The 14,730-nt window shown below is 42.8% G+C and overlaps 1 protein-coding gene across 1 annotated transcript in view; it reads left to right on the top strand.

Moving 5' to 3' along the window:
* Positions 1-14,203, top strand: part of SLC34A1 (solute carrier family 34 member 1) — a 37,093-nt gene extending 22,890 nt beyond the window's left edge. The window contains 6 exon segments of the mRNA XM_030211368.1: positions 1,625-1,720; positions 7,236-7,356; positions 7,934-8,101; positions 8,453-8,569; positions 12,681-12,805; positions 13,299-14,203. Coding sequence (XP_030067228.1) covers positions 1,625-1,720; positions 7,236-7,356; positions 7,934-8,101; positions 8,453-8,569; positions 12,681-12,805; positions 13,299-13,871 — 1,200 coding nt within the window. The 3' untranslated portion in view covers positions 13,872-14,203.
* The last annotated feature ends 527 nt before the right edge of the window (positions 14,204-14,730 follow it).

The raw sequence follows: 14,730 nt of genomic DNA, 5'->3' as shown, positions 1-14,730 counted from the left end.
AGAAATTGTGATAAAGCATAATGAAGTGTGTCTTTTGGCCCAGAGGATTCTACTACTACTTATCATTTCTATAGCGCTACTAGACGTACGCAGTGCTGTACACTTGAACATGAAGAGACAGTCTCTGCTCGACAGAGCTTACAATCTAATTAGGACAGACAAACAGGACAAACAAGAGATAAGGGAATATTAAAAGTGAGGATGATAAAATAAGGGTTCTGAACAAGTGAATAAGGGTTAGGAGTTAAAAGCAGCATCAAAAAGGTGGGCTTTTAGCTTAGATTTGAAGACGGTCAGAGATGGAGCTTGACATACCGGCTCAGGAAGTCTATTCCAGGCATATGGTGCAGCAAGATAAAAGGAACGGAGTCTGGAGAGAAGGGTGCAGATAAGAGAGATTTACCCAGTGAATGGAGTTCCCGGGGAGGAATGTAGGAAGAGATGAGAGTGGAGAGGTACTGAGGAGCTGCAGAGTGGTCAGCATATAATCCTGAACATTTGGGAGCAGCAGTATATCAGTTACTTGCTTCAGCCCCTTGGTTTCTTCAGTAGGAATCGGTAATAATTTTGGGACCCCCAGGATTAGGATTCTTCTGTATCTCTAGTACAAATAACTCACAGATGGGGTTAGTCCAAAATAAATCAGTTTACTGGTGTCATGGCCACTGCCATTCCTGAACTCACCTCCCATGGCTGGAAACACCGCAGCCCAACCATGGCCAACCACAGCCCAACCGTCTCCATTGAAATCCCCAGCGGCATCGAGAATGGGGAGCCTATGCAGGTGGTTCATCTGAGCCTTTCAGATCAAGAAAAGCAGCATAGATAGAACTGGGATCTATGTCTGTACTGTGGAGAAAAAGGTCACTACACCCGCCGTTGTCTCAGGAAGCCGGGAAATCTCCCAACCTAGTCCTGGCTGGGGAAGCAGGACTAGGTTTCTCCAGGCAAAATCCTCACATGGAATTTCTAGTTACTGCCACCGTAGAAATGGACCCAGGGTTTTCCACTGAGGCATTCATCAATTCTGGGGTGGGAGGTTGCTTCATAGATGAAGCCCTGGTCCATCATTACCATATCCCACCCAAGAATTGCCACTGCCCATCTGTTTTCTTTCTGTTTATGGGACTACCCAAGGAATCATTAAGGTTAAAACAGTCCTTCTTTGTCTGAGGATCAGGGGTTCTTCATAAAGAAACCATTGCTCTGTATGTCCTTCAAACTTAAACATGTTTTTGTTTACTTGAATTGTATCTGGGTTTTTTTTTGTTTGCTGCTCAAAATTGTAGATGAGCAGAATATAATTTTAAAATAAATAAATAATGTGCCAGATAGTGTTGAGGTCATCCCTTTGCAGAGCTGGGTACTTTTCTTTGTTGGTGGTGGTGGGTTCTTTTTTTATTTTTTGTATTCCCTCACAGCTACTCAGTAACCTTCTACAATAAAATAGACCAAACACTTTTTTCCCACACAACTAACCACTGGCATAATTGGTCACTTTGATGAACTTCAGTAGCCTCTCCAGCTGCGTTGTCTCCATTGGGTTGTGCTTCTGAACTAGTGTCTACTCGCCACTCTAGGAGCTCTCCAAAGAATAACTTTATGTTTTGTTTTGTTTTTCTAGCTGGATAAGTCTGTGATCACAGGTCTTGCAACTGGAGATGAGAGTTTCCGCAATAAGTCATTGATCCGGATCTGGTGTAAGGAGAATCTTTCACTGGTAATGGAATTAGCTTCTTTCCATATTCACTGAGCAAATAAAAGAGAAGGAGAGGGTGATAGGACCAAGAAATGAGCGGTGAAGATATAATAAACAGAAGGGGGACTAGAAAGAGTTCAGGAGGAAGAAAAAAGTGATAGACTGAGATTAAGATGAGGTGGCAGGAAATCATTTATACATGCCTGCTAAATTGGAGTGGCTGATGCAGAAATCATGCACTAGAGCCATATGCTGATGGCTTAACTCACAACGTCTAATGCAAGTTGGATGCACAATGTTTGCTCCTTTCTGCAGTAAACTAATGGGATCTTAGCAGGTACTTGTGACCTGGGTTGGCCACTGTTGGAAATGGAATACTGGGCTTGATGGACCTTTGGTCTATCCCAGTATGTGGCAACACTTATATTCTTATGTTCTTACACATGCAAATTACCGCTGCATTAAAAACTGCGCTGTCAGAAAGAAACTGCACAGACTGTTGCAGTAGTATGCAGCCATTTGCCTCTCATCCTGTCAGTGCATGAGCAGTGACTAGCTCAAGCAACAACAGAAAGGGAGACATTTTTTAAAAGCTGCCTGCCTCGGGTCACCAAAAAATCCCTGGTAGTTTAGTGGATCTCCCTATCTCCTGACTCCAAAAGGGACCTACCCGCCAGAAATGACCCCCATTCTCCCCCTCAACATTATCAAAAATTCACCGGTAGTCTAGTGGAGCCCCCAACCCTCCTCCCCAAGTCGTGGTCTCCACCAAGTCCTCCGAGAGGTCATTTCATGCATCCACCACCCTTTCTGTAATGAAGTATTTCCTTAGGTTACTCCTGAGTTAATCCCCTTTTAACTTCATCTTATGCCCTCACATTCCAGAGTTTTTATTCAGTTGAAAGAGACTTGCTTCCTGTGCACTTAAGTATCTTTATCATATATCCTCTCTCTCGTCTTTCTTCCAAAGTACACATACTAAGGTTTATAAGTTTGTCCCCATACACTTTGTAACAGAGACCAATGACCATTTTAGTAGCTGCCCTCTTGACCGACTCCATCCTGGTTATATCTTTTTGAAGGTGTGGTGTCCAGAACTGTACTCTAAATGAGATCTCACCAGAAACTTAAACACTATCATCTCCTTTTTCTGCTGACAATTCCTCTCCCAGTGCACTCAAGCATCCTTCTGGCTTTGGCTGTCACCTTTTCTACTACTACTACTTATCATTTCTATAGCGCTACTAGATGTACGCAGCGATGTACACTTGAACATGAAGAGACAGTCCCTGCTCGACAGAGCTTACAATCTAATTAGGACAGACAAACAGGACAAACAAGAGATAAGGGAATATTAAAGTGAGGATGATAACATAAGGGTTCTGAACAAGTGAATAAGGGTTAGGAGTTAAAAGCAGCATCAAAAAGGTGGGCTTTTAGCTTAGATTTGAAGACAGCCAGAGATGGAGCTTGACGTACCAGCTCAGGAAGTCTATTCCAGGCATATGGTGCAGCAAGATAAAAGGAACGGAGTCTGGAGTTAGCAGTGGAGGAGAAGGGTGCAGATAAGAGAGATTTACCCAGTGAACGGAGTTCCCGGGGAGGAATGTAGGGAGAGATGAGAGTGGAGAGATACTAAGGAATGCACTTATAGGTCAATAAGAGGAGTTTGAACTGTATGCGGAAACGGAAAGGAAGTCAGTGAAGTGACTTGAGGAGAGGGCTAATATGAGCATAACGACACTGACGGAATATTAGTCGTGCAGCAGAATTTTGAACAGATTGAAGAGGAGAGAGATGGCTAAGTGGTAGACCTGTGAGAAGCAAGTTGCAATAGTCTAAGCGAGAGGTGATAAGAGTATGGATGAGGGTTCTGGTAGTGTGCTCAGAAAGGAAAGGGCGAATTTTGCTGCTATTATATAGAAAGAAACGACAGGTTTTAGCAGTCTGTTGAATATGTGCAGAGAAGGAGAGGGAGGAGTCGAAGATGACCCCAAGGTTACGAGCTGATGAGACAGGAAGGATGAGAGTGTTATCCACTGAAATAGAGAATGGGGGAGGAGGAGAGGTTGGTTTAGGGGGAAAGATAAGAAGCTCAGTCTTGGTCATGTTTAGTTTCAGATGGAGCTGAGACATCCAGGCAGCAATGTCACACAGGCAGGCTGATACTTTGGCCTGGATTTTCTACTTGTTTGGCCACCTTAAAATCATCAGATACGATAACCCCCAAGTTCCGCTCCTCTTTAATGCACAGAAGTACTTCACTCCATATATTGTACCACTCCCTGGGGGGTTTGCAGTCCAAATGCATAACCCTACATTTTTTGTCATTAAATCTTAACTACCAAACTCTAGACCATTCTTTCTTCCTTATGCTATCCACTTCTTCAGGACCTCACTAGACGGTCCTTTTGCAATATCACTCACAAAGATGTTGAAAAGAACTGTGCCAAGGACAAATCCCTGGGGCACACCACTGGTAACATCCTTTTCCTCAGAGTGAACTCCACTTAACACCACCTTCTGTCTCCTTCCACTTACCAAGGGTACTCAATTTATTTAAAAGTTGTCTATGTGGAGCCATGTCAAAGGCTTTGTAAAATCTAAGTATACCATATCTAGCAGTCTCCCTAAATCCAACTGTTTGGTCACCCAGTCAAAAAGATTAATCAGATTCATCTGACAAGACCTACCTCTAGTAAAACCATATTGCCTCAGGGTCTGCCATCCGTTTGATTCCAGAAACTTCACTATTCTTTTTTTTAGAATAATTTTCATTAATTTATTACCACAGTGTCAGACTAAATGGCCCATTAGTTTCTAACCTCTTCCTTACTTCCACTTTTATCGACACATCCAGTCCTCTGGGGCTACACCTGCCTTTAAAGCAGCTTTGAGAAAACAGTGGAGTCACCAGAACTTCCCTAAGTTCCTTCAGTACTCTTGGATGTATCACATCTGGCACCATCCCATTGTCTACTTTTAGTTTAACAACCTCCTGTTGAACAGTCTTCTGAAAATTGATGAAGGTCTACCACCCCTCCATTCCTATTTATATTTGTCTTCTGTGATCCTACTCCCGGCCCTTCATCTGCAAACACAGAACAGAAATATTCATTAAGCAATTCCACTTTTTACTTATCAACTTCTACATATTCTTCCCATTCAGCTTAGAGCCTCACAGTACCACTGTTGCACTTCCTCCTATCAGTGACATATCTAAAAAAAAAGGCTTGTCCTCTATCATATTGGCTATTTTTATTTCCATTTGTATCTTTGCTTTCCTGACAGCTTCTCTTAGCTTTTCCAGGTATTTTTGCCTGTCTTCCTCTTTCTGCAACATCTTGTAATTTATTAAGGGTAACCTCTTTTCCCTTACCTTTTTAGTTACTACTTTTCAGAACCAAAATTGCCTTCTTTTCCTCTTGCTATAAACATCATTTAATTTGCCCATTTTGCTTTCCAGTGCAATGCCATGTCTTCCTTGAATTCTGTGACATGTTGAGCAGAAGAATGTGTTAAATATGTTTCACAACTCAACATGAAAACTATGAGCAGAAAGTACTAAAGATTATTCCTGATTAATTTATTGTCTTGCTTCGTTCTTTGGTACTGAAAAATTTCCCCTCCCCTTCACCTCTTTATGGCTAAATCTAGCTGCTGAGTTTCACAAAGTGGCTGCAATCCAGGTCAAGGGAGGGAAAGTATGTCCAGGTGCAAAACTGAGGGAAAAATTTGTACTCACTGCAGACTGTGCTGCAGTATCACTTTTCAAAAGAAAACTCATGGGAAGATGCATGCTCCTGCCATTTTGTGCTATGCGTATTTCTTTGAGTTAGCTTTGAGAATTCATATGCTTGTCCATAGCAAGGATTCTTTCCCAAGAATGGGTTATTTATTTTATTTATTTATTGCATTTGTATCCCACATTATCCCACCTCTTTGTAGGCTCAATGTGGCTTACAATACATCATGGATAGTGGAAATGAGAAAAGGTTAGGCATTTGGAGTTATAGCAAACCAGCTTGGATTTCGATAGTCTAAACACAGTAGTCTAAAGCAATGGACCAGATCTGCGGGAAGCCAGTCTGTAGAGAACAGAAAAACAAGCAATTAGTATGAGAAAGCTATATTTTATTGAAAAGATAACAATTTATTGCTTTTCTGGTTGCTTGTTTTTCTGGTCTCTAAAGACTGGGTTCCTCCAGACCTGGTTTTCAAGGTGAATGCATGAGATAAATTTGCATGCACTGTCTCCATTGTATGCAAATCTATTTCATGTATACTCATTGTGGATATCCTGGGTGTGTCCTGAGGATTGGGTTGAGAACCACTGTTCTACAGGTAAAAAAGAACCCATAAACTTTCAACTTAGCCCCCCCCCCCCCCCGAGTGCTCTACTTAGAAGTGCTGTTGCAATGGGTGTGTTAGTGACAGGGTCAGATAGTAAGTCTATGGTGCTTTGTCCTGCTCTCCCATAGATGTACTGGGAAAATCTGATATAATTTAAGAACATAAGCGTTGCCATACTGGGACAGACCGAAGGTCCATGAAGCTCAGTATCCTGTTTCCAACAGCGGCCAAATCCAGGTCACAAGTACCTGGCAACATCCCAGAACAGTAAAACTGATTTTATGCTGCTTATCATAGAAATAAACAATTGATTTTCCCAAGTCTATCTTAATAATGGCTTATGGACTTTTCTTTTAGGAAACTATCCAAACCTTTTATAAACCCTGCTAAGCTAACTGCTTTTCGGAACGAATTCCAGAGTTTAATTACAGATCAAGTGAAGAAATATTTTCTCCAGTTTGTTTTAAATTTACTACTTAATAGCTTTATTGCATGCCCCCTAGTCCTAGTATTTTTGGAAAGAGTAAACAAGTGATCCACCTCTACCCGTTCCACTCCACTCAGTATTTTATAGACCTCTATCATATCTCCCCTCAGTCATCTCTTCTCCTAGCTGAAGAGCCCTAGCCACTTTACCCTTTCCTCATAGGGAAGTCGTCCCATCCCCTTTATCATTTCCATTGCCCTTCTCTGTATCTTTTCTAATTCCGCTATATATTTTTTTGAGATGCGGTGACCACAATTGCACACAGTATTCAAGGTGCGGTTGCACCATGGAGCGATAGAAAGGCATTATAACATCCTGATTTTTGTTTTTCATTCCTGTTCTGGGAAATTACTTGTGGCATTTGAATATAATACATGATGCACTCACACCTAGGGGTGTGGGATGAGACAGAATAGCAGTTTGATGCTTGCAGTTTTTGCCTTTCCTTTCATGACATGGTACAGCTCACCTTTTCTCAGTAGTTTGAGATGAGTTACATTCAGGTACAGTGGTTCCTCTTTATCCTTGTTAGAAGGTAATGTGTTCTTGCTCAGATCCATGGGAGGTTCAGTGAATGTGTCTCAGATTTTCACCTGAGATGAGCATAGCAGGTTACATAACCTTGATGCCTTTGGTGGTGATTTGTATTGACAACACAAGGTCTTTGTCAGTTCTCATTTTTCTCAATGTCTCCAGGTACCCACTAACATTTCTGTGGAAGGCTTACAGAACTGCAGCTCCACAGGATACTGCATGCCAGAAGGAAATACCACATGGTTCCTGGATAATGCGACAATCTGGACAGGCAAAGAAAAATGTAACTTAAGTACCTACCCCTCCCTCTTCCTACATGTCAGCATCCCACTCAAATAGTGGTAAAGCCCCATTTCTCATACTTACCCCCTGGGCATGTAAGGATAATTTTATATAGATGGCACCTAGGATAAGGGTGTAAGAATATATCTCTTAGGCACAGTCTAAAAAAGTAGGCACATGTGTGAACAATTGTAAAAGCCCTAAGGCAGCTGTGAATGTCAACGCCAGTATTCTTTATGTATGCATGTAAATTATGGTAGCTGCCTCTTAAAATATTAGCTCCCTGGTATCTCCTGTAGCACCACAGAGCCACACTCATTCATAATGGTTTAAAGCTCCTTTGCTCTCTCTGTACCTTCTACACTAGAGAAATTCACTTTGAAGAGTGTCACCAAAATATTGAAATGGGCCTCATTCATAGACCAAATATGTATAATATTCAATGTAGATATCGGTTGTTTTTAACCTTTTGAGAATTGGAAGTAAACATCCCTGTCTGATATATATAAATACTGGCAGAGTGCCCCCCGCCCCCCATTCCTGACTGAATGCAGTAAAGTCATTTTATTTTCTGTCAGGTAAACACATGTTTGTGAATTCTCATCTTCCCGACCTGGCTGTGGGCTTGATCCTGCTGGCTGGATCTCTCCTCATGCTTTGTACCTGCCTGGTGATACTTGTTAAATTGCTGAATTCAGTCCTGAAAGGCCAGGTAGCCAAAGCCATCAAGAAAGTGATGAACACTGGTAAGTGGGGAGCAGGGTACAGGGCAAAGCAGTGCAGGGTGCAATTGGGGCTCAGTATCCAATGCCATTACCCTTTTCCCACGGAGCCTCTTCTCATGGCTCAATAGTGAATTCTGTGTTTGCCATCAAAACATTAATAGCAAAACACAAAACAATGGTTGCTTCCCTGCAGCTTCATTTCAGTCTCCAGCCTGTCTGAACTCATTGTTATATTTTCAGTGAAATAGGACAAGTGCAGTGTAGAGGACACACAGATTGTGCATCTCCCTGTTTGGTACGGCACTGTTCTCCGCTATTATCGCCTCTTATCCGTGTGATTTGTCTGCATATCTTATGAACTTTGTGTTTCAGACTTTCCGTATCCCTTCAGCTGGGCCACTGGCTACTTTGCTATGCTTGTTGGAGCTGGCGTGACTTTTGTGGTACAGAGCAGTTCAGTGTTTACATCGGCTCTCACTCCCCTCATTGGTAAGTCAGCCTGAAGAAGTTAGGATAACACAGTGAAAAAAATATGACCTTTTTCATCTGATGCAGGTGCTGTTCTTTGCATATTTACATTGCTAGGTGTAAACAAACTCACTCAGACACCCAGAAAGTACCTCTGCAATCCTGATAAGTACATAAGTACATAACTAATGCCACACTGGGAAAAGACCAAGGGTCCATCGAGCCCAGCATCCTGTCCACGACAGCGGCCAATCCAGGCCAAGGGCACCTGGCAAGCTTCCCAAACGTACAAACATTCTATACATGTTAGTCCTGTAATTGTGGATTTTTCCCCAGTCCATTTAGTAGTGGTTTATGGACTTGTCCTTTAGGAAACCGTCCAACCCCTTTTTAAACTCTGCTAAGCTAACCGCCGTCACCACTTTCTCCGGCAATGAATTCCAGAGTTTAATTATACAGTGGGGGAAATAAGTATTTGATCCCTTGCTGATTTTGTAAGTTTGCCCACTGACAAAGACATGAGCAGCCCATAATTGAAGGGTAGGTTATTGGTAACAGTGAGAGATAGCACATCACAAATTAAATCCGGAAAATCACATTGTGGAAAGTATATGAATTTATTTGCATTCTGCAGAGGGAAATAAGTATTTAATCCCTCTGGCAAACAAGACCTAATACTTGGTGGCAAAACCCTTGTTGGCAAGCACAGCGGTCAGACGTCTTCTGTAGTTGATGATGAGGTTTGCACACATGTCAGGAGGAATTTTGGTCCACTCCTCTTTGCAGATCATCTCTAAATCATTAAGAGTTCTGGGCTGTCGCTTGGCAACTCGCAGCTTCAGCTCCCTCCATAAGTTTTCAATGGGATTAAGGTCTGGTGACTGGCTAGGCCACTCCATGACCCTAATGTGCTTCTTCCTGAGCCACTCCTTTGTTGCCTTGGCTGTATGTTTTGGGTCATTGTCGTGCTGGAAGACCCAGCCACGACCCATTTTTAAGGCCCTGGCGGAGGGAAGGAGGTTGTCACTCAGAATTGTACGGTACATGGCCCCATCCATTCTCCCATTGATGCGGTGAAGTAGTCCTGTGCCCTTAGCAGAGAAACACCCCCAAAACATAACATTTCCACCTCCATGCTTGACAGTGGGGACGGTGTTCTTTGGGTCATAGGCAGCATTTCTCTTCCTCCAAACACGGCGAGTTGAGTTCATGCCAAAGAGCTCAATTTTTGTCTCATCTGACCACAGCACCTTCTCCCAATCACTCTCGGCATCATCCAGGTGTTCACTGGCAAACTTCAGACGGGCCGTCACATGTGCCTTCCGGAGCAGGGGGACCTTGCGGGCACTGCAGGATTGCAATCCGTTATGTCGTAATGTGTTACCAATGGTTTTCGTGGTGACAGTGGTCCCAGCTGCCTTGAGATCATTGACAAGTTCCCCCCTTGTAGTTGTAGGCTGATTTCTAACCTTCCTCAAGATCAAGGATACCCCACGAGGTGAGATTTTGCGTGGAGCCCCAGATCTTTGTCGATTGACAGTCATTTTGTACTTCTTCCATTTTCTTACTATGGCACCAACAGTTGTCTCCTTCTCGCCCAGCGTCTTACTGATGGTTTTGTAGCCCATTCCAGCCTTGTGCAGGTGTATGATCTTGTCCCTGACATCCTTAGACAGCTCCTTGCTCTTGGCCATTTTGTAGAGGTTAGAGTCTGACTGATTCACTGAGTCTGTGGACAGGTGTCTTTCATACAGGTGACCATTGCCGACAGCTGTCTGTCATGCAGGTAACGAGTTGATTTGGAGCATCTACCTGGTCTGTAGGGGCCAGATCTCTTACTGGTTGGTGGGGGATCAAATACTTATTTCCCTCTGCAGAATGCAAATAAATTCATATACTTTCCACAATGATTTTCCGGATTTAATTTGTGATGTGCTATCTCTCACTGTTACCAATAACCTACCCTTCAATTATGGGCTGCTCATGTCTTTGTCAGTGGGCAAACTTACAAAATCAGCAAGGGATCAAATACTTATTTCCCCCACTGTATGTTGGGTGAAGAAAAATTTTCTCCGATTTGTTTTAAATTTACTACACTGTAGTTTCATCGCATGCCCCCTAGTCCTAGTATTTTTGGAAAGTGTGAACAGACGCTTCACATCCACCTGTTCCACTCCACTCATTATTTTACATACCTCTATCGTATCTCCCCTCAACCGTCTCTTCTCCAAGCTAAATAGCCCTAGCCTCCTTAATCTTTCTTCATAGGGAAGTCGTCCCATCCCCGCTATCATTTTAGTCGCCCTTCGCTGCACCTTTTCCAATTCTACTATATCTTTCTTGAGATGCGGCGACCAGAATTGAACACAATACTCAAAGTGCGGTCGCACCATGGAGCGATACAACGGCATTATAACATCCTCACACCTGTTTTCCATACCTTTCCTAATAATACCCAACATTCTATTCACTTTCCTAGTCGCAGCAGCACACTGAGCAGAAGGTTTCAGCGTACTATCGACGACGACACCCAGATCCCTTTCTTGGTCCGTAACTCCTAACGTGGAACTTTGCATGACGTAGCTATAATTCGGGTTCTTTTTTCCCACATGCATCACCTTGCACTTGCTCACATTAAACGTCATCTGCCATTTAGCCACCCAGTCTCCCAGTCTCGTAAGGTCCTCTTGTAATTTTTCACAATCCTGTCGCGATTTAACAACTTTGAATAACTTTGTGTTATCAGCAAATTTAATTACCTCGCTAGTTACTCCCATCTCTAAATCATTTATAAATATATTAAAAAGCAGCAGTCCTAGCACAGACCCCTGAGGAACCCCACTAACTACCCTTCTCCATTGTGAATACTGACCATTTAACCCCACTCTCTGTTTCCTATCCTTCAACCAGTTTTTAATCCACAATAGGACATTTCCTCCTATCCCATGACCCTCCAATTTCCTCTGTAGCCTTTCATGAGGTACCTTGTCAAACGCCTTTTGAAAATCCAGATACACAATATCAACCGGTTCCCCTTTGTCCACATGTTTGTTTACTCCTTCAAAGAATTGAAGTAAATTGGTCAGGCAAGATTTCCCCACACAAAAGCCGTGCTGACTCGGTCTCAGTAATCCATGTCCTCGGATGTGCTCTGTAATTTTGTTTTTAATAATAGCCTCTACCATTTTCCCCGGCACTGACGTCAGACTCACCGGTCTATAATTTCCCGGATCTCCCCTGGAGCCTTTTTTAAAAATCGGCGTTACATTGGCCACCCTCCAATCTTCCGGTACCACGCTCGATTTTAAGGATAAGTTGCATATCACTAGCAGCAGCTCCGCAAGCTCATTTTTCAATTCTATCAGTACTCTAGGATGAATACCATCCAGTATAATCCAGTATTCCACTATGAGTGCATATACTGGATTATCATCAGGATTGCAGAGATACTTTGTTATTCCAAGATAAGTAGCATGTGAAAACATTGATGTGGCAACTGAGATTGTTTTACATGATTTCCTGGGCTTATTCTGTATCAGTAAGTTTTGTTTGTTTGTTATTTTGCTATATGAAGGACTATTTTGGGTCTATATATAAGTGAAGGTTTTTTTATGACTGATGATTATAGTGAGCCACCTATATAATGTAGGCTTGCCTTACAATTAGGATGTCTCCTTTTGTACAGAGGTCTTTTTTCTCCACTTTAGATTTTTGAGGCAATCCTTCTGATACAGAATATTACTGTTTGTTTTTGATTCCGGGTTCATGGTAATTGAAATCACCTGTTATTATATTGTTGCCCAATTTTCCGAGAACAGTACTTTACTCACAGAAATGTGCTGTTATGAAATAACCCAGGTAAATGCATGTGCCCCAGCCGTTGCACTGACTGTACGTATGAGGAGGCACTTCTGACAACAGGGTTAGCAAGGAATTTTCACTTACACAAATATTGCTGGAAATTCAGATATCTGTGTGTAAATTAACCCTGTAAACTTGTGGTTGCTAAAGAGCAGATATAAATGTGTGTCCATCATTTTCCAGGGGTAATTTTCAAAGCACTATATGTGTGATACAGTTTACTCCTATGTTACAGTGTTTATGTTATCATTACTTTTTAATCTTCCTTTAGGCATTGGGGTGATCAGTATTGAACGAGCTTACCCCCTTACTCTTGGTTCTAACATTGGCACAACAACCACAGCCATTTTGGCAGCTTTGGCCAGTCCAGGTGATAAACTGGCAAGTGCTTTTCAGGTAAGGTTACTGAGGCTTATGTGTCACTCAGAAGCATACAGGTTACACAGGAATGTGTGTGTGACTGAAGCCTCCAGGACACTCAGGAGCAATGTGTGTGTGACTGAAGCCTCGAGGACACTCAGGAGCAATGTGTGTGTAACTGAAGCCTACAGGACACTCAGGAATATTGTGTGTGTTTGTAACTGAAGCCTCCAGGACACTCAGGAGCATTGTGTGTGTTGTAACTGAAGCCTCCAGGACACTCAGGAGTATTGTGTGTGTGACTGAAGCCTGTATGCTTTTCAGGAATGTGTAGATAAAAGCTCTGTATGTCTTTCAGAAACATGTGTGTGAATGAGGCCTACAGGTCATACAGCAATGCATGCGCAACTGTGGCCTGTAGGTCATTCAGAAATGACCAAGACTTGAGGCCTATGTTTCACTCATAGTCTCTGATGAGAACTCAAATACACATTGTTCATTATTTCTTTCTCTGGCTCTCTTTTTGCAGATTGCCCTGTGTCATTTTTTCTTTAATATCTCTGGCATCCTTCTTTGGTATCCATTTCCTTTCACCCGTCTTCCCATTTCCATGGCAAAGACCCTAGGGAAGCGCACAGCAAAATACCGCTGGTTTGCAGTGCTATATCTCATTATTTGCTTTCTTCTACTGCCATCACTGGTCTTCGGGGTGTCCATGGCAGGTTGGCAGGTAATGGTTGCTGTTGGGGCCCCCTTCATGAGTCTCATCTTCTTCATCTTCACAGTGAACATTTTGCAGATGCGAAGTCCTAGCTACTTGCCCAAGTGGCTACAGACCTGGGACTTTCTGCCTATTTGGATGCACTCTATGAAGCCAGTGGATGGCCTGATCCACAGTGCCACTCTGTGTTGCCAGGGTCACTCTACTTGCCCTGAGAAGCAGCATGATTACGATACAGGCTTCAGCCCTGAGAAATCTCCTTCAATGCAAGATACAAAAGTCTTGAATAACCCCAGTATCTATTATGTGGACCAAGTTGGCTGGCCTGTGCCACCCCACATTTCGAGCACATTTAATCTTCAGATTGCCACTCGACTATAGGCACTGCTAAAGCCAAACATCTTTGCCTAAGCTAGTCTTGGAAGAGCTCTGGGATGACTGATATTAAAACTCAGGGTATTTTGGGATCTTGCTTTCTTTTGCTCCTTTCAGGAACTGTGCACACTGTTAGGGGCTCTTCCAGAGTAGGTGCTTAATAAGTAAAAACTGGAAATCAGGAAAATATTTACTAATGGTGCTGTCTAGAAGATTTTGGTAGAAATATATGACTGTTATTGTCAGAGTCAGGCAGGGTGGTGAACTGTTGGAGAAGCTTTGTCTTGCCTCTCATCTGCCCTTGTAGAAGACAAATAAAGAACGATTTGTTTTAATAATTATTGTTTCAGTTTCTTCTTTGAAAATTTCCAGTTACCTCCATTTTCTTTTCTGCTTCATAAGTGAGGTTATAGAAATTGAACAGTTCTACTGATTGCCGTTCTGTTTGGAGCTGTCTTGATACGGAGTGGCATGAGCATGACTGGTAGAAAAGAAGGGAGCATTGACAGAAAGTGATGCTTAACTGGAGGTGCTGGGAAGAAGCCTCAGGTAACATGGTGCAGATAGTGGAAAGTGTGCTGTGGCTGGGTGTTGGAGAACTTCATACCTATGGACAAAAGGGGCAGCATAACAGGGGCGTATAAATTAAAGTGACTTTGAGCACAGGACCCACTCCCTCCTCACTATTTCTCCTCTCTTATCCTGTTCCAAGTCCCTCCCCTCATTGTTTCTCCTTCCATTCCATGTCCCTCCCTCCTCACTGTTTCTCCTCTCGCACCCTGTTCCATGTCCCTCCCCTCCCTGTTTCTCCTCTTTCACCTTGCTCCAGGTCCCTCCCTCTTTTCTTCATTCACACAATTCCCAA

The sequence above is a fragment of the Microcaecilia unicolor genome, chromosome 8 (genome assembly GCF_901765095.1).
Source record: "Microcaecilia unicolor chromosome 8, aMicUni1.1, whole genome shotgun sequence".
NCBI lineage: Eukaryota > Metazoa > Chordata > Amphibia > Gymnophiona > Siphonopidae > Microcaecilia > Microcaecilia unicolor.
This window is presented reverse-complemented; position numbering and strand designations above follow the sequence as displayed.